The sequence below is a fragment of the Polypterus senegalus genome, chromosome 6 (assembly GCF_016835505.1).
Source record: "Polypterus senegalus isolate Bchr_013 chromosome 6, ASM1683550v1, whole genome shotgun sequence".
In the NCBI taxonomy this organism is placed as follows: domain Eukaryota; kingdom Metazoa; phylum Chordata; class Cladistia; order Polypteriformes; family Polypteridae; genus Polypterus; species Polypterus senegalus.
Genome location: NC_053159.1, coordinates 131,295,017 through 131,316,324, shown reverse-complemented (window position 1 = coordinate 131,316,324; position 21,308 = coordinate 131,295,017). Strand labels below are relative to the sequence as shown.

Genomic DNA, 21,308 nt, shown 5'->3' with positions numbered 1-21,308 from the left:
ACCTTACAAAGGCAAGTTGGAGGACGCATTGTCATACTCTAGGCAATGTTCTGCTGGGAAACTTTGGGTCCTGGCATTCATGTGGATCTTACTTTGACACATATTACCTACGTAAAAATTGTTGCAGACCACAAAAATCCCTTCCTTGCAGTTGTATTCCCTGATGGTTGTGGCCTCTTTCAGAAGGATAATGTGCCCTGCTATACTGGAAAAATTGTTTAGGAATGGTTTGAAGTATTATTCACTCAGTATTTTTAATGTTGTGGCTGATTGGTATATATTTTACATTATACTAAAATATACTTCAATATGTTTTCGTTTATATTGCAATATATTTCAGTTTTGTAGGGGTTATTGTGTAGTGCAAACTTTCTAAATTAATCTAAATGTATTAGAATCTAAATAGGTATGCTAAAATATGTTGGTGCAGCCATTTAATTTTCTTTTCTTTTTTTTTCTGTCCTTTTGCAGCACCTAGAAACGCATCTTAAGGCACTTGGACGGCAAATTATTCGTGTCCTGATGTCGGAAATCTTTCCACAAAAGTTGGAACAGTTCTCAGAGATAGATGTGTAAGAAACACATTTGAATTCAGTCATGATTTATATCAGGTGACATTTGTGTTCTGATATTTCCCAGAACTTGGATAGCTCAATGTTGTTTAACTAATAACATTAATCAAAAAATTAACCACTCTTATAGGCTTGTTTCCTCTTAAACCTAATAGACCAGTATCACAGTTAGTATATGTTCACTTTTTGCAGTAAAGATTGTAGCAGATATAATCCACTCTTGATTTCCTAAATACTTCTAAATAAAGAGTGTGTTAATTTCCCTCTCAGTTATTCTCCCTTTCTTGGTCAAGGGTAAAGTACTGTATATTATTTTTGAGTATTTTTTTGTTGAATTTTTATTATGGCTTCCCTGTACATCTAGACTTTCTAGAACACTTGTCTACTTCTGTTAAACTGTGCTTAGACATGTTTTTTGTTTTAGAATTCAAATACTTTTGCATATAATTGCTGCAATTAAGATTCATTTTACCAGGTCTAAACTCTTAAGAGCCTCATACAGATTTGTTAATATCAAATGTTAGCACTATTCTATTCTTGATTTTGCAAGCTTGCAACAAGAACTTTACTATAATACATCCAACGGAATTTCCTTAGACAGTGGGCCTCAGTTGTAGTGCAGAGAGAAATTCAGATGTATCAGAAATACTATGGAATTATCTGAGCACTTTTCTGTATACATTTTTCCCCCAACAGGGGCTAATATTAGTTCACTGGAATGCACTACTCTTGAACATGCTACATACAATTATACATGAGTAAAACATTCCTGCCATGGATCAATTCTTGCTTTTCTTAGTGACTTGGCTTTTATTGATGGTCATTGCAAACACAATTTTAGAGAAAAGTGTATTTTTTTTAATTCAAACAGGTAATTAGTAGTAATAATGGGTATTTTAGATATAATTATGATTTCACCCTATAGCAGATCCTGTAAAAATGGTAGTTTCAGTAAGATTTGAATGTAACTCTTTGATCTTTTGCAGGGTTTAGATCTAACTTAATACATATAACATTGACATTTACTGACTGTGCATTTACACGTCCCACATAATGAACTGAACGTTTTAAGCATTGTACAATTAAGAACAGGTGAAAAGTAATAATATGAACTACAGTATGTCACTCCTGGCTTGTGTTGTACATAGGGCTTCAAGTGGGCTGGTGTACAGTACCTGCAGTTCTCTATTTCTGCTTTCCTTACAGAAGCATAGTGGCACAGCCCTGTTCTTTGCAATATGTATGTATTTTTCCACCAAAGCGCTACCCCAAAACCTCCCGTTCTTTGAAGTGTATGTATATAAGAGCATTAGCGCTCACCAATCAAATCCGGTTTTAATTTGTATTTTTTAATCTAATCTGATTTGATTTTAATGTATTTTATACATTTTATCTAGCTTTCTTTCATCTACTTCACATTTCATTTTCCATGCAGCTCACCACATAATCTCTTTTTTTGTGTGGGGCAGCTGCCCTTTTCCACTTGCCACCAGGCTCATTTCTTTGTGCGATTACAACTACTGTTGGCCAGTAGCACTGTTCAGCTTGCAATTTTCATTTACATTAACTGCATGACCCATTTCTCCATGTGATCACTGCTGAAGCAAAAAGAGACATGGTCATTAAGAATAACCCATTAGCCAAAGCCTTTTTACCAAAAAATATCAAGAAATAAAAAAAACACGTCTGCTAATTTTTTTTCTATAACATCACCAAATTTTAGTCAAATCTGTAAAGAAAAAAAACAAAATCAGCATTTTTGAGATTTTGGGTTATTTAGTGTTTCTGGGGGTGGCGTTACCTATAATTACCCATAATTATTGATTTTTCAAAATGTCCTTTTCTTAACAAATACAATAGTGTTTTTGTTCATCAGTGAGTGTGAAAATGACCAAGTCAACTGCATTTTATATGCTGTGTGTGTGTGTGTGTGTTGAGATGTATATATATATATATATACATACACACACACTGCATATAAAGTGCAGTTAACTTGGTCATTTTCACACTCACTGATCATTCTTGGGGGGGCAGAACAAGAAGTCATATCTCCAGAATTTCCGGTCTTTGATCTGCAGAAATGTCAGAGGAATGATTAGTGCACCCCACCGCCCCCTGGCCTGATGTGGAATTACCTTTTATTGGTCTCTCCAGTTGCCTAACATGCACACATGTCTGACAATATATATATTGGATAGCATATATGGATAGCATCCTATTTATTATCTCCAGTACAATAGAGGATGGTACATTAAGCTAACTAATTAATTTCTTGTCTTCATCCTCACTGGTTCATCATAAACATTTATTCCTTCTGTTTGAAAAACAAGTCAACTGTTTTAATGTTTCCAATCTTGTAGTTCTCCTTGGCCTCTACTAATTAAATTGTAGTTATTAATACACTATCCTCTATCACTGACTGGACACACCCATGAAGATAATGTAAACAGTGGTACAATCTATATAATTTTCTCAAAAATCACATTGCTAAGCTAGCAGATGTTTTTTTTTTTTGGAATGCAATTGCATACTATTGTCAGTGACGTGATAAAACAAATTACATTAATGAGATCCTGTCAAACATTGTATACATTTTTTGGCAGGCATGCCTGGTGCTGTTTTCCAACAACATTTTGCCTAGACTCACATAACTGACATCTTCTAGGAATGTAATTTCAAAACATTTCCCTGTCTCATAACAAAGCATACTGTATATGAAATATCATAGAGGAGTAGTTATATAATATTTGACTAGATGTGCCACAGGATGCTATAATTTTAAAATATTTCAGCACTCCTAATGTAAAGCTATGTTACATACTTATCAGTTTACTTAGGCTCTTTTCACCACAATCTATACTGCTACCCAGTTGTGCTTATTTCATACTATTTCATAGAAACCATTTTAGTTAGTTAGTTAGTTTCATTCCTTCCCAGCAGGAATTTGTTTTTTACAGAAGCTCTGTAAATAAATACATAACTAGAGACATAATAAATACACACACAATATGGGCTGAACACACACCAGAATGACTAAAAAGGAAGAAAATTTAAAAAGAAAGAAACCTCTGACTTGACATTCACAGTCATTGTCAGGTATTATACAGATGTACTGCTGTTAGTATATAGGAAACCCCAGTAACGTATCTTGACACACTTCTCCTGAATAATTTGTTGGCTGAAAGTACTCAGTGTCAGTGTGTTATGGAGAAAATGTACAACATTGTTCATAATGACACTCAGTTTTGTTTTTAATTCTTTCTTTTGTTACTGCCTCCATGGGATTCGGAGTGTATCCCTAAACTGAGCCTACCCTTTTATTTAGCTTGTTGTCATTAATACAGAGTCATCTGGAAATTTCTGCAAGTGACATGACCTGGTGTTATATTTATCATCTGAAGTGTACAAAGTGAAGAGAAAAAGGAGGCAGGCCACCTCCCTATAGTGTTACAGTATTGCTCACATTCATATCAGAAATACAGTCCTTGAGTCTTACAAACTGCAGTTTGCCTGACAGATAGTCCATTATCCAGGACATGATATGCAGGTGGATGACCCTAACTCTGAGCTTAAGAGGGATGAATGGGTAGTATTGAAGACACTGGAGAAAATGGAAAACATAATCCTCACAGTTCTGCTAGCTTTGTTCAGGTGAGAATAAGCCTTTTGGAGCAGATAGATAATTGTATCCCCCGCTCCAGTCTTTGCCTGATAGGCAAATTGCAGTGAGTCCAGGTGGTCTACCACATGAGAACTCATATAGACCCGGACCAGCCTTTCAAAGGCCTTCCATGATGTTAGGCGTAAGTGCCATTGGTCTGTAGTCATTAATTGAAGAGGCGCCTGTCTTCTTTGAACTAAGAATAATACAGAATGTTTTCCACAGCAGCAGCACTTTCTAGAACCCTGGGTACAGACAGAAGATACCACAAAGTTGGTCAACACAGTCCTTAAGAACTCAAGGACTGATTCCTTCTGATCCTGCAGCTTTTCCTGTGTATAGCTTCCAGAATGCCAAAATCCCTCAATATTATTCCCGTGCAACTCACACATTACTTCCTCGTCAGTTAGAAACAAGTCATTCAGAGCCGTTTCAGCCTCCAGGCTCCACTTCCTTGCTATTCTGGTGGTGAACGGTTGACATCTAAAAATAGGCTTGTAGCTGGGAATACAATGAATCAGATTGTGGTATGATTTGCCCAAAGGAGCCAGTAGTTAACACTTAAAGGTATCTTTATGACTTGAATAGTGCAGGTCCAGCTTGTTATTTCCTCGAGTGGAACAAGACACAAACTGATAGAAATTTGTCATATATCTTTGCTTAGTTACATGGTTGAAGTCACCACATATTATAATTGAAGGGTCAGAATGAGTCATCATTAAAGTGTTGGTGACAGAGTGAATCATTTCTATTTCAGGGTCCCCATTTGCAGAGAGAGAGATATAAACAATAATAAGACAATATACAGTAATTTATCTCCATGAGCAAATGATGTGGAAGAATTCCAACAGCCAGCATTTCAGTGTGTGAATTACAAATTATAGTTTTCATTGTAATATGCTCCTTTGAATACCATTCTTCGTTCGCATTGAAAGCTAGTCTCCTTCCTGTTTTTTTTTTTTTTTTGTTTTTTACACTGTTCTTGGTCTCTGTCTGCACACATACGATGAAATCCATCTAGCTTTAACACAGTATCAGGTATATCAGGTTAAAGCCAGTTCTCTGTAAAACACAAAATGCCGCTGTACTTGTATATGAGGGCAGACAGTTCATTCATCTTATTTGACAGTGAGCGAACATTTTTGACTATTCCCACATTAGCACATCACCCTCTCTGTCTTTGGACAAACGGTTCTTGCAGCACAGTGAAACTAAGTTGCTTAGGCACTCACAATCATAGCTGTTCATGGGAGTATTTAATAAGCCACACTTTTATTTTTTCAGTGTCTCTTATATTTTCAGATGTTACAAACGTAAGGCAGCCTTCGGGTTCTCTCCTCCACCCCATCCATGTTTGCAAGTCAGCATTTAAAGTGTAGTCAGGACAAGCCGATGCCTGGGTCTGTGTGCATTGCAATTCTTTGATATAGCAATTTTTATAGTAAGGTTTCCCATAGCCTGTGCATTTGCATGCTTCTGTTAAGCAAGTTTTTGTTAATATAAATATCACAAATTTTAAAGAGATTATGATCTTATTATTTTCATTTTTATTTATTAATAATTTATTTACAGTCTATTAATTATTCATCTGTAAAGAGTTATCAAAAACATGGCTAAAGGTCTATTCAATAATTGCCAACAACAAAGATTAAATTGTTTTGCATTATAGACACCATTAGAATCCACGTTTTCCCTCATGTGTATTCATTAATTATTCTATTTCATGAACAGCTAACATGTAAAGAGGCTTTCACACTGGCTCTACCATTCAGGTTGTAGTTTGCCCTGTGTGATGTTTTGTTGTAGCCTACATATTGCAAGGGTCTGTTGACTCGGTTGATAAGCATTAAAAACCCATAGTGCAAGCTCAAATAGATACAGTGACATACTAGGTTATCCCGTATCCCGTAAATGCCAAAAGGGACTCTGCTCTGTTGGGCCCTTGAGCAAGGCCCTTAACCTGCAATTGCTGAGCGCTTTGGGTAGTGAGAAAAGCGCTATATAAATGCAAAGAATTATTAGGTTATGGGAGTTTTAAACTGACAGTAAATTATGGTTCCCAGAGCATTTACAATGTTTTTGCTCAATATAACTCAACATAACCCTTTCAAACCTGCATAATCCATTCAGGGTTTCAGGGGACATAGCATATTACTACTGCATCAACCACAAGGCCATCTAAGGCCTCACTCATACATTCACACTCTGGGAACCAATTAAAAATATCTCAAAGCCTTATATGTACTATTTTGGGATCTGGGCTGATTTTGCTCAATATGCTGACAATAATTTCCCATTACTGGAAACAAAACTACACCACAAACTGTAAGCTGTCTCCCAAATTACTTGATCTCCCCTGGGTGCACCAAGGAACATTTTACACCAGTGGTACTCAACCCGTGACTCGCGAGTCACACATGGTTCTTCAAAGTCCAGTTGTACATGTTTTAAGTCCTGCTTAAGAAAAAAAAAATTTCAAAAATAATAAAAGAAAAAACATTATCAGCAGAATTCATTTCTTTCTCATTCGTGCACATTAATCTATTATGTCCCCACCCCTTAACCGCCTGAGAAACACAGTCACAATGTATGTCATGTGTCATACTAGGAAAACTAGCATGAACACTTGGAAACTAGCATTTGTCGCAGCCCCTGATTTTCTTATATCAAGATTCAGTGAGCCTAGAGTGGTGTTTTATTTTTATTTATTTCCAAAACTTATATCAATTTATTAAAGTTACACCATCACAAGCAACATGAAAACTATAAACAAAAGAAAATATAGACATGCATTTTTAATATCTTACACACACATTTTACAGAGAAACAGAATGAATAAAATATCATGTAATTAAATTTGCATACCTTGCTCCATTTACCAAGGATGCAACAATTTCAAAGATGCATTTCACAGGTCAGTATTTGCCTTCCGTTATCTTCTCACCTTCAGTTGATACAGCAAAGAAGCCAGAATGGCAAGTAAACTAACTTGTACATCAAACTAAAAATAGCGAGTGCACAGTTGAAGGAAAAGTACACCCTATACAGTTCAATAATTTAATCAAAAATATAATGTAACAAAGTTCAATAACTTAATCAAACATAAATGTAACAAGAGCATTCAGAGAGAAAGAAATAAAAAGTAAAAGGTCATTATCAGTTCCTCCCGACTTTCTGCATCCCACATCATTATATTCCCTACTTACAGAATGATTTCGCAGTCATTGACAGCAATTATCAAAAATGGCTAAAGAACATAAGAGATGCACATAAGGAGAAGAATACCAGACATTAAGGTAGGACTAGGAACTCAAGTTTCTCTTTGTGTCAAGCGGTACAGGAAAATTCATCTGTCTGCATCTGTAATAATGTAATTTCGAAGTGTAAAAGGTCCAATTTGCAGCCTCATCATTAAGCTAAACACCCAAAGTTCAGTACCGACTTTCCAAAGGGTGGACAGCTACAGGCTGAAGAGCTGGCGAGACTAAAATAGAACCACTCAGAAAAACTTGTTCCACACTAATACTAGTGTAAGGGCCCATCAGTTCTGCCTGTCATGGCAGTTATGGGCTGTGAAAAACAGCAATGTGCTGTATGTTGCTGTTATGGCCTTTGTGATCAGCCCTTGGAAATCATGTTGAAACACTACCTGTAATGTTGAAATTTGTGGTTGCATTGATAATAAATTATAGTTATTACATCATGCTTTTCATCCCTTATAAACATATATTATCCTTATTCTCAAATACATACTGTTTTCAGAGTGAAAAGGGACGTTTTTAGACTACAGCTCTTGCAAAAATATTTTTTGTCAGTGTAGCTCCCGAGTAGGGCAAGATTGAGTACCGCTGCTTTACACAAAAAAAGCAAAGCTATCATAAATACATGAATACATTGGATCAGATGAATAAGATAATGTGTGAATGAACAAACATCTTATCTGACTGTAACAACTGACTGATTTGAATTATTCTTTTGAACACCTTATTTGCAGTTTTCTTTTGAAATGAGGCCTTTTGGTGTGTGTCCCTTTTTTCCTTTCCAGTAATAACTTCTGCTGAACTTAACTGTTCTTTATCCTTTTTGTCCCCCCTTACAAATCATCCTCTACACTCATTTTTTCTTTAAACAAACATCATTGATTCAAAGACTTGTAACATTAACTTTACAAACAAGAATTGAATATCAATCAAAAATCTATCTAGAGAGAACACATTCAAAGAGCTCTCTGAGTAGGTAGCAGCCTTGTACTGCACCCATAGGCTTAGAGTGAGCCTCTGTATGAGAGTTCCCTTACTCATATAAAACACTTAATTTACATAAAGTCAACTGCATCTATGACTCCTCTGACACAGTGGGTTTTCCTCAGATTGAGGGAGTATATTTTCAAATGTCAGAATAAGGCCGGATGAAAAATTATTCACAAAAGCAAATTACATAACTTTTCTTACTCAATACTGCTTAATCCATTTTAGAGTTGTGGGGGCCGGTGCCTATTCCAGTGGCACTGGGTTCAAAGTAGTAACCAGCCCAGTCCACCACAGGACCCAATCACACCCACAATTACACTTAACACACACAGGAGCCACGTTGTGACTGCCATTTAACCTAACCAGCATATCTTTGAGGATGTGGTAAGAAAACCAGAGCACCCAGTGAAAAGCTCAACAGAAACATGTAGGGGAGGGGTGAGAATATAAACCCCACTCAGACAAAGTTAAAAGTGTGAGATTCAAACCCAGGGCTACCCGTTACACTACTATACTGCCATAAAGACAAATGCATGTTTTTAAATAAAATAAAAATGTGATTTCACAACTTCTTATTATAAAAGATATTAGAACATTGAAAATTAAGCTGTTTATTGGTAAAGAGTAACTACACTACAATAAAATTAATAGATCAAAATTATTGAATCAACTTAATATATATTATATAAGTTGGATTTTTGTGGCTTATTGTATATATTTGTTGTATTTCTTTATGATATGCATGAGAAAGGAATTTTACAGTGTAGGGGAACTTAATAACTTATACCATATATGGTAGGATTCTGTTGAAATAAGATCTTTATTCTCCAACAGGTAAAATATCTGTTGCATATTTACATAGAAAAGCCTGTAATGCACATTAAACCATGTGTTCAGTTATCTACTGAAGGTAAAAAGCTGTTTTGTGTCAAATTCCATATAACTGGCATCAGTTTGGCATCAGTTTGGCATCATCTGGACATCTGCAGAACAATACTGTATGTAATCCCAGAACTGTCACAGACCTAATATGACATTGTTTAGTACTTCACTAAAATAAGGTTTAAAATATTAGCCCTGTGTCTAGTGAAAAAGTAGAATTCCTCCATTTAAAAAAATAAAATAAAATAATTGTTGAGATTCTCCTTGGCAGTGGAGCTAGGGAAGCTTTGCACAAGTAATCTCTAGAAACTCACTGAGCTGTTTTTGACAGTGAAATTGTGCCATAAAAACCCTCAGGAACTTAGTGACTACATTTCATTTAAGTAGTTTAAACATATCTTGTACTTAAATGGTTGAGCTTGATAGAAGACACTAAACTTCACCGGGTTAGCTTGGTTAACTTTGTTTCTGGAGAAGTCTTTGACCCTACCACTTTATTATTCTTATGCCCCTTTTCACTCAGTGTGTTCACACTTGTGTTTCTTGTTATTTGTCAAAAAGTCTTAAGACGGAGTTATACTTCATGCGATGCAACGCATGCTGCAGCGGACGCTCCTGCTACGCAAGCGTTGTAGTGTTCATATTTGCGTGCGTACTTTACGTAAATCTGGAGGAATCCACCAGGTGGCAGTGCGAGATATTATCACGGTGAGAACATGTTCGGCTTCTCTGTGTTGTGAATTGCCTAGAACACCTATTAAATTCTGATAACACCTTACCCGCAATATCTCTGAAAAGGATGTTTATTGATTAAATCCATCAATTCAGGGATGTGTCCATTCCAGCAAGCATTGGGCACGAGTGAGAAACAGTCCTTTGACGAGGCCTCAGCTCATCGCAAGGTGAATACAAGCACACACATACACTAGCGTCATTTTAGCGGCACCAGATCCCCAAATCTGCATATCTTTGGAAGGAAACCGGAGCACAGTGTGGAAGACAAGCAGTAAATACCAGCAACATAACTCCCTGCGAGACAACAGTGCTATCGCTCCACCACCGTGACACGTGTGTAATTAACAGTATTTATTATTTAAACTAAATTATATGTAAAATGTAACATACACACTTTAATGCATTTCATCATGAAAGTGATATCAAGTATAAATCTAAAGATTCTAAATGTGCAGAGAGTTGAAATATCATACATTTAATTTGTTCTGTGTGGCGATCTATTGCTTTCCGCTGCTGTCAGGTCCAAGAAGCTCGTAGCGATTAAAAACTGGGATGACGTTTACGGCGGTCTGCTTTAATGATAAAGTAAACTACAAGGTTAAAGTGGACATTTCGAGATTAAAGCCGAAATTTCCACTTTAATCACAAAATACACGTTTTCACCGTGTCCTTTATTATTTTCTCAGTGGCTCAAATATAACACTATACATTATGCTGCTGTTGTTAAGTTGCAAAAATAAAAAAATAAAAAAGACGATAAAAGATGGTATGTGAGACTTTTAAACTGTATCGTGTCATTACGTTCGGGTACTATCTACATGTGACAGAAAGCCTCTATGCCGATCCTACGAGATGGATGCTTCGATGTGGTGAAGCAAAATGCCAACATACAGATGCATTCGTTGTGCTTTTATATTCAAGCGTCGCATATTCCCGATCGTAATGACACGATACATTTTAAAAGTCTCACATACCATCTTTTGTGCCGTCTATTTTTTTTTTTCAACTTAACATCGGCACATAATGTATAGCGCTGTATTTGAGCCACTGAGAAAGAAAATAAAAGACACGGTGAAAACATGTATTTTGTGATTAAAGTGGAAATTTCGGCTTTAATCTCGAAATGTCCACTTTAACCTCGTAGTTTACTTTATCATTAAAGCAGACCATCGTAAACATCACCCCAGTTTTTAATCGCTACGAGCTTCTTGGACCTGACAGCAGGTAAAGTAACAAAAATAAAAAATAGACGGCACAAAAGATGGTATGTGAGACTTGTAAAATGTATCGTGTCATTACGATCGGGAATATTCGATGCTTGAATATAAAAGCACCACGAATGCATCTGTATGTCGGCATTTTGTTTCACCACTTTGAACCATTCATAAAACAGCAAAGCGCGCACATCAATCCCCGAAGGATCTCCATAGAGGCTTGCTGTCACATGTAGATAGTAAACAAAGACTCTGACGTCATGTTCCTACTTTTAGCACACTGCACCCCCCGACTTTTTGCTGGTACTGCAACTAGCGCACGCGTCGCGTTAATTTCTGAGGACCTGCTCAGAGGACACGTGAAATGAACGCTGGGAACGCGTGGCAGCCATGATGCGGGCGCGTACGCATTCTGAGCGTGAAGTATAAATCGGCCCTTATAATGTCCTTATTCAAATATTTTTGTCCTAATACTTAGCTGTGGCTTAAGTCAGCTTAACATTTATATTGATGTGCTTGTCTTTCTTCACCTGTGGGGCACGTCTTCCCAGTGAACCCCACAGGTACAAACAACACAGTCCCAAATAAAGCACAAAAGTAACACAAACACGCCCTTCTGGGACCACCACTCTTCCCTTGAAGCTTCATCCTCTCCTCCCGACTCTGGTCACTGAGTGGTGGTGGCTGGCCCCTTTTATAGCCCACCCGGAAGTGTTCTAGGTGCTTGACCACCTGGTTCCAATTGCACTTCCGGTTGGGGCTGAAGATATGACCATCTGGGCTCTGGGACCCATGCAGCTCCCCCTGGTGGCTACCCCAGATCCCAACAGGGCTATGGAGAACTCCATCTCCCATGGAGCCCTGCGGGAAACTGAGGTACCATCATCATCGTCCCAGGGGAGGTATTGAGTTGTCCATGGTTTTTACCCTGAAACATACATAGAAGGGATGACCCGGCCGTCTGCCACAATATATTTTTTAAATGTGTTTGAGCTCCTTTGTAAGCGCTTTTCTCGAATTTTAACTGTGTCACAGAGGTCACATATTGGTAACATCATTACAGTGCCTTCATAAGTAGCAATGATTTAAGTTTCTAAAGATTAATTTAGAAGTGTCTGGTGATATAACTCCCAGTGTTGCCGATAAATCGAATGTGTTACATGATAACATCAGGTTTTTTGGGGAAATTCTGTACAACTTATTTTTGTTATTTTATTTATAGTATCTGTCACTTAAACTAACTTCATATAGTATAGTACTGTGCACAGTTTTGATCTCTATTTTGCAAAAAAAAAAAAAAAAGACATAACAGTTCTAGAGAAAGTCCACAGACGACTGACAAGACTGATTCTCAAACTGCGGAGTATGAGTTATTAAGAAAAATTAACAGAGGAGATCCTTTTCAATTTGAGCAAGCCGAGGTAAAGAGGACACATGATAAAAGTATTCAAAATTATGAAGGGAACTGTTATGGTGGGTTGTAGTAGTTAGTTTAACATGAGTCCACAGGAATGGAAGCTGGTTTAGGGTAAAATTGACACAAATGCTAGAAGACTTTTCCTGCACTTAGAGAACCTTAGACGTGAAATAATTTACCAAGTAAGTTGGTATATAGCAGTACTTTGGAAACCTAAAAAACTAAACTGGATGATATTTTTCTGTCCTTAAATTAGTAGAAAATGATCCTATATAAAATAAAATTGTTTAAAAATTCACAAAATTAATTACTTTCTGCAACATGGTGTAATTTAAATCAAAACTGTATGTCATACAAATCTTTCTCAGTATAATCAGCCACTCTGAGCAAGTTCAGACATTATTAAAATACAGTGTTCACTTAATTATCAGTCTTGAAATCACAACAATCCCTAATCCTCAGAAAGCTCTGTTTTGGGATAACATCCATTGGTAGATTACTTACACTGCATTGCCACCTCAATATCTTATCTTGCTGAACCTGAAGAATCATGAACCATCTTTCATAACATAGAAGGAAAAGTATGTCCTGTTTTACTTAAAATTAAATAAAAAAAATAAAATCATTTTATGAGAAACTGTTCAAAAGTTCTTTAGAATCTGTCAGGCATTTATAAAGGTTGTCCTCATTTAATTTATCATTCTAACCATGCTTAGCCTTTTAGATATTTTAGTATTTGAGTAATAACTTCAGATTAATTTGACTGCTTTCTCTGCTCTTTGATTGTGTAGGGCACAAGTATTTGATTTGATTTGGCTAAGATGTAGTATTTAGTTTATTTTTTTTACTGATTTTGTTGTTTACTTATTGAAATGCAGCCTTTAAAATTGATAAAATAGGTTACTTTTTTTAATAACATGTTACAGTGTTGACATTTGCTTTGTAGTGTTTATTGGTAGAGCATTTTATTCGTACATTTTCATTTTACAGTTATTTTCTTAGCAGGCACTTTTATCTAGCACAATTTATAAAGGAGGTCAACAAAATTGAGTAACATCAGTGTAGTGACTGTTTTTGAACAAATGTAGCATTACAGGTTACAAAAGTTGATCACCACAAGTGAAAAGCTTTAAAATACATGCAAAACAAAATGCATTTGAACGGGTAGGAAAGAACAAACCTTCATCTGCTACACAGATTCATGTACCAGATACTTAAACTGCATTTAAGATGAGAACTGTCATTACTATCAAACAATTTGGCACACTTTAAACTTGGGCTGTCCTTCACTATAGTTAACAGGAATTTTTGAAGGCTGATTTATACTAAATTTAGAGTTCACAAACTGATGTAATCAAAAAGATCGCAGAGGAGCCAAGAAACCTCCGTTTAATTTCACTCCTCACTTTCAGCTACAGTGTCTGGAAACTCATCAGGGACCTCATGTATAAATAGTGTGTATGCACAAAAATATTGCATACGAACGTTTCCGTGCTCCACGTATAAAACCTAAACTTGGCGTAAAGCCACACACATTTTCACGGTAGCTCCAAATCTGGCGTACGCAAGTTCTCTGCTCGGTTTTGCCAACTGGCGGCACCCAGTGTCAAAGCAGTTTTACTGTTCCAGTGTGGTTTGCCTTTCTTTTTTAGATCCACATCCCTGACACAGCTTTATAAATACACTGAAATTAACTGCATACTGTTTATTAGTTTAATGCATCTAAATGTAATTAACCTGTAATAATATAATGGTCCACAGAATGGTCAAACTATTCTAAACACCATAGCTGCTTTAGCATTGTTACTCTCACTGCACCATTTTCTTCTTCTTTTAGCTGCTCCCATTAGGGGTTGCCACAGCGGATCATCTTTTTCCATATTATTCTCACTGCAGCACTCGGAGTATTTATATCACTGTATCTGAGTGGGGATTCAGAGCGCTACAGCAGCTGACTGGAAAGAGAATTATCGGTATACAGCATCTAGCACACGCTGTCTCAGCCATTCTGTCTATTGAACTGCTCTCACGCGGCAAATGCTTCAGAGCCTTTCCTTTCAAAAACAGTTTCATCCCAAGAACTATAAATGCACTCAATCAGTCCATCAAATGCTCCTTGTAGAACGCTTTGTACTTATAAGTACAGTTACCTCACTGTAAACTTGTGATACATTTATAATATTGCACAACCTGAGCCACTTTATAAAGCACATATTTACATATAATGACGATATCATTTTTAAGATGAAATGCAGCAAAATATGTTTATTATATTATACAGATAAAACTTTAACTTCATTTAAATTTAAATAATCTATATTGTTAATAATTAAACATGTGAGGACACGGTGCCACAGTGCTAGCGAGGAGCTGGTGCTCCGTTCACGGATTGTTCCTGCCTGCACTGTATTCTTGCTGTGGCTGGTGCGACAAGGGAAGGATAGATGGATGGAATAATTAAACATGCACTACGAAGATATTCCAATGTTCCTTGTAAGTTTTGAAGAATCAGCATTCTAAGCTTACTGATGGCTTAATGTCTATTACAGAGCTGATTGTGTGGTGATTGGGTATTTGGAGAAAGAAAAGTCAGGGCAGGAATTGGGGGTTAGTACTGCAACAAATTATTTCATCGAAGGTCACGTACAGCCCAGCAAGCATCTTGCGTGAGGCATGAACAATCACTGCGCCACCGTTTTCCCATGTTTAATAACATGCTTTAACTCCTATCATCGTGAAAATGATATCAAGTATACATCGCAGTATTTTAATTATTCAGAGAGCTGTAATATCACGAATGTAATGGATTCTGTGTACTGTCGGAGAAAGAGAAAGCCGGTTTAAGAAGCACGTAGTGATTCACACACACAGAGCACATGGAGCATCAAATACAAAACAAAGCATTTAACGTGCTACTTTAGTTACGATGGAATTTGAGAAACTAGTAAATTAAATGATTTTAAGATGAAGTTTATGATGTTCTACTTTAATGACAAAATAAACTACATGATTAAAGTGAAAATTTAGAGATTAAAGTTGACATCTTGTGCTTTTTCCCCACTGTGTGCCTTTCATATGACACTCAGACGGTGGGCTACAACTCGGCTTTTCATGGCGACTTTGATATCTGACAACTTCTTTTTTAATTTCGGGCACTGCGTGACTTTGTGAACTTGAGCTTTCGAGTTTCTCCAACACTCTGTCACTTGATCAGCTTTCTTTTGTTGTTAATACCACTGTTTAAACCAACAAATAGTACGTTTTTCCTTGCCTCCACGTGGTATTCGCTGAAATTCTTATATTTTCCCCCGTGCTTTTGCCATTGCCTTTTCACAGAACGCTGAGCTTAAGGGCTATTTATATTGATTTGCATATTCAAAGAGGCATAATTCTGGGAGGAGACGGGGCAGGACAGCAGGCGCATGCAAGTGCGTTACTTTTCACGCTGACCGAGATTTATGTAGCAGAACAACGTGGAAGTTGGCGTAGGCACAGATTTATGCATCCGGATTTTTTTATACGTAAGCACATTTCCACTTTTGTCCGTACACCATGTTATAGTGTGAATTCTACGCACTTTGGTATGCATGAGGCCCCAGGACTTTTTCTTTGCATCTGCGCTGAGTGAATAAAGTTCATCTCTAGGTGAGCCTTTTACCTTGAAGAAATGGATGCAAAACATTACAGTATTTTTTCCCCGTTGTTAACATGGAACTTTTATCAGCAGTAGAAAATTGAAAAGCATTAAACTTCTTCTTCCTTCCTAAGTGTAAAAGTTTAAAAATTTATTGAGAAAATAGCAGATTGATGATTTACACGTATCTCCTCACAATTTACATTTATGTAACCACAAGAGTTTTAAACCCATGTTTATTACAACATATTACACTCATATGTATATGTTCCAATAGTATTTCAAAAATGAAACATTCCATTTTGTTACTGGGTAACACTCCTGCTACATAAGAAAATCAAAATACAATCATATTATGAGCTAAGTATATGTATTATATCATATCAATGAACCCTGACAGTTTCCACCCCTATTAAATCTTGGTTGCTTAATTATTTTTTCCGTCCTCATGTTATCCATGTCTAGATGTAGTGGGCCTTTAAATCCCTCAAAAGAAATATTATCTCATACGCCACTATCCAACAAAGTGTTTAAATCCCACAATATAAAAATTCTTGTAGCAAAAATTATAATTGACTTTTATTTGCAGCTCATCACATTTGTGAAAAAGTGATGGGAATTTCATATTATAGCCAGCAGGGAAAGTATACAGATGTACTGTACAGTAATGCCATATGTATTCATGTTTTTTTTTGTTTTTTTTTTTAAGATGCCATCATGGCTTTACAACATAAATACAGTTTGTGAATATTTCCTTGAAAATGGTAATATGAGGGCTCTGTGGTTATCTTTTGGGTTTGCAACTTGGCATAAATGTAATATATAATGTTTAATTGCAACAATAATAAAATATGGAGGTAACTTTGCTGCTAGCTCAAGTTCAAACAAAAAAGCATGTCAGCACCTACAATGAGACAAAACAGCAACATAGAATACACCCCTAAAAAGAAATTACTGTGGAAGAGGTGTGGGGAAAAACCCAACCTGAAACACAAGCATAGCAGGCCCAGGCATCTATGTGCACAACATTTGAAATAAATGATGTATTGTTTTTCTTAGAGGTTTTCAGTTATTTGAGTCACTTTTGGAAGGCTTATTATGGTATATTTTAGGGATTTTTTGGTTATTGGCCTTTCAGAAGCAAAGTAGACAGATTAAAATGGTAGCACTAAATTTTAAATAAATGTGCTAGTGAAGCATGCATTCCTCCTCTCCTTTACAGACCATGTGCAAATCACCCTTAGGAATATTTTGCTACTCCTTTGTGTAATTTTATTCTGATCAATAGTGTGATCAGGCCATGCCAATAAGTTGTTGCAGCAGCTAAGTGGCCCCCTGTCTTAACTGAATGCAGAATGCCATTAATGAGACGTTTAATCGTCTGTCAACACTCAGTGGGAGACATAGCTTTGCCTACTGCACCTCTGTGTGTGTTTTTCTTCCAGTCAAGTACTTCAAAAGGTGAGGGAGAAAATAAATTAGTTGACCTTGATGCTGTTCTGATTGCATCAGGCACCTCTAATCTTAGGCAGCCATTCTGATTTGAATTGTCAACATCATTTCTTTCTGTTTTGACAGAGTTTAAGGAACTTGTTGCTAACAGAGACAAACCAGATCACTTGGATGTATGCAGAGACCTACACGCACCCACAGACACTTCTATTCCATTTCCAGTGCACAAGTAGACTGCACTACAACATATAGACACATTCATTCAGTGCTTAGGCACACCATCACAATCCATTGAACTCTGTATCAGAATCAACCTGATTTTTTGCAGCCTATTCAAGAATAAGTCTACCTGTTTTAGCTGTGCAATAATGAGCTTCTATTATAAAGCTCTGAACTTAAACATTCTAAAAGATCTTTCTATGCTGCCATTCACATATAAACTTGTGTGATACTTAATACTGTATAAAGCCAGTGGCCTGACCATACCAAAATCTATTTGCACTACTTCAGTAAATGCTAGTTTATCTCTTTTCTATTTCTTTTCTTTCAGACGTTTTTGTACTGTTAGTCAAACTTGCAGCAATCTTTTTGTCTATCATACACAATGTATCTCTTGATCAGTGTTTCCCATTAGAAGAATATGCACAAAAGCCCAAACGGACTGCCGCCAAATACATGCTCCACTTAACAATATTGTATACATGTTAAAGAAATTAACTGATACAAATCATTTAAGTAAATGGCCCTGGTAATCTGTGACTAGCATTCTTTTGCTTTTTTTTCTTACATTTACAAAATATTCGTGAAGTATTCAGACTTTATGCACACTTTATTGTGCTGTAGACTTAATTTTAAATGGATAACTTTTCCATTTTTGCCCATCAATCTACATTTAATAACTCAAAAATGACAAACTGAAAACATGTTTTCAGAAAGGTTTGCAAAATGTTTAAAAAATCAAAAGCTGAAATCACTCATTCATATACATAATCATACCCTTAATTTAGTACTTTGTAGAAGCCCCTTTGGCAGCAATTACAGCTTTTAAGTTTTATTGGTTTAGTCTGTATAAGCTTTGCACACCTGAATTTGGACAGTTTATCCCATTCTTCCTTCCAGACATGGGCGCCGGCAGGGGGGTGCAAGTAGGTGCACGTGCACCCCCCTAGCTTTTGAAAAAAAAGGAAATGGAGAAAAAAAATAAATCTTTCAATAATAAGAAAAAACGCGAAAAAATAGCTTTTATTTTAAATTTTTAAATTACAATTAGACGTTTACATTTTACAACTATACATAAACAATCATTCACTTTGTTTCTAAAAGAGCATCTCAAGCCTTCTTTTTTGTTGTCCAAACTTGTCTACAACTTTGTCGATAAATTTTGGACAATTATTTATTCTTTTTTTGTGTACACTAAGCATACATAATCCACTTAATCTATCGTCACTCATTGTAGATCGGTTCCAAGTTTTGACGCGCCGTAATGTGCTAAAAGATCTTTCAATACTGCAGGTTGTTGCAGGAAGTGTCATGCCAATCTTGAGTGCCTTGGAAACAGCCGGATAAAACTTCGTAGCCTCTTCAATTAAACTCATGCAATCTGTAATTTAGTTTGCAATGTTTTTATTTTTCCACATCTCATACCATGTGGTAGCATCAGATATAAAGTTTGGAAGAATATCACCATACAGACTGTTAATGTCTTCCAGAACTATTAAAAACGATGATTTATCCAATTTACTCATTTCTTTTGGGTGAAGTTGTAAAAGTGAAAATGCTTTCTCTTGTGTAAAAGAATACGAATTTGTAGAGAAGATATTATAGAATCCAAATAAGGGATGAAAATGGACCTCCTAAAATATTCTTCTGCGTTTTCAGAATTGTATGACACGGTGGTTGCTCTTATAATATAAGAGCATACATACTATGTAACCAATCAACTGCATTTGCTTAAGACAACTGGGCGTGTCTTAAGCAAAAGGTAGTATCTAATTATAATTTGAAGCTTCGATAGTGGTATATTTTTGTCATTTGCATTCATTATTTTGTAATTATTACGTAAATAATATTTTGCATTCAGAGCGTGCTATTATTTTTGTATTGTTATTATATGTATAGGTGTATAGCTACAAAATGTATTTTCAAAATAATTATGCAAATGCGAAAAAAATGTAAACTTTTTTTAAAATTTATAATTCCCCCAACCCCTTCTTTCTACGCCACTAATACTTTAAAACCCCGAAAAATAATTATATCTATTTTACCAACATACAAGTATATAGTATACAGCTAGATCTCTTTTACGCGGTGTATAGTTCGATTTATGGGAGAACAGTACGCTTTAGAGAAAATATTTATCATAAAAGTTGTAGAACTTATCAATGTCTACAATTTTTATTTGAAATATTTTCTCTAAAGTGTACTGTTCTCCCAGAAATCGGAACTATTAACCGGCGTAAAAAGAGGTCTAGCTGAATGTAAGTGCTTACAAAAACATTAAAAACTTAAGGAAAAAAGCACTACCTATGCCACTGAATACATCAATAACATTTTTAACTATATTCCAGTGATCATATGATAACAAAAAAAAGTCGATGATTTTTTGTCAGAAAATTAAAAATTAGGTCATGCCTTAAGTGGTTAATCTATCTATGCAAAAACTGACTGCTCTGTACTGTTCAGAGATAGCGACTGTATTGGCAGGTATTTAATGGGCACATACATATACAAAAAAAGTTTTTGTTGGGGGGGGAGCGTAGAAAGAAAAAAATCTCTTTATGCACCCCCCTGAATTAAATCCTGGCGGCGGTAATGCTTCCAGATCCTCTGAAGCTTTGTTAAATTGGTTGAGAACTGTCTATAAACTCCCATCTTCAGGTCCCTCCACAGATATTCTATGGGGTTTAAGTCTTGGTTTTGGTTGGTCCACTCAAGGACAGTCAAAAGATTTGTTCCAAAGCCACTCCAGCATTGTCTTGATTGTATGCCTCGGGTCAGTCTGAGGTTGTGTGCATTCTGGAGTAGGTGTTTTTCAGTGACGTCTCAGTATTTGACTGTGTTCATCCTTGCCTCAATTCTGAACAGTCTTCTTGTACATGTTGCTAAGAAATATCCTCATAGCATGATGCTGCCACCACCGTGTTTCACCTTCGTGACAGTATTAGGTTAAGTAATGCCAGATATACAGTGGGATGCAAAAGTTTGGGCAACCTTGTTAATAGTCATTATTTTCCTGTATAAATCGTTGGTTGTTACGATAAAAAATGTCATTTAAATATATCATATAGGAGACACACACAGTGATATTTGAGAAGTGAAATGAAGTTTATTGGATTTACAGAAAGTGTGCAATAATTGTTCAAACAAAATCAGGCAGGTGCATAAATTTGGGCACCGTTGGCATTTTATTGATTCCAAAACTTTTAGAACTAATTATTAGAACTCAAATTGGCTTGGTAAGCTCAGTGACCCCTGACCTACATACACAGGTG

The 21,308-nt window shown here is 36.2% G+C and overlaps 1 protein-coding gene across 2 annotated transcripts in view; it reads left to right on the top strand.

Annotated features, from left to right (window-relative positions):
* dph1 (diphthamide biosynthesis 1) overlaps nucleotides 1-21,308 on the top strand; it is a 419,970-nt gene that overhangs the window by 325,124 nt on the left and 73,538 nt on the right. For both annotated transcript variants that reach the window (XM_039757210.1, XM_039757212.1), the window contains one exon: nucleotides 472-572. In XM_039757210.1, the coding sequence (XP_039613144.1) occupies nucleotides 472-572 (101 nt within the window). The remainder of the gene's footprint in view (nucleotides 1-471; nucleotides 573-21,308) is intronic.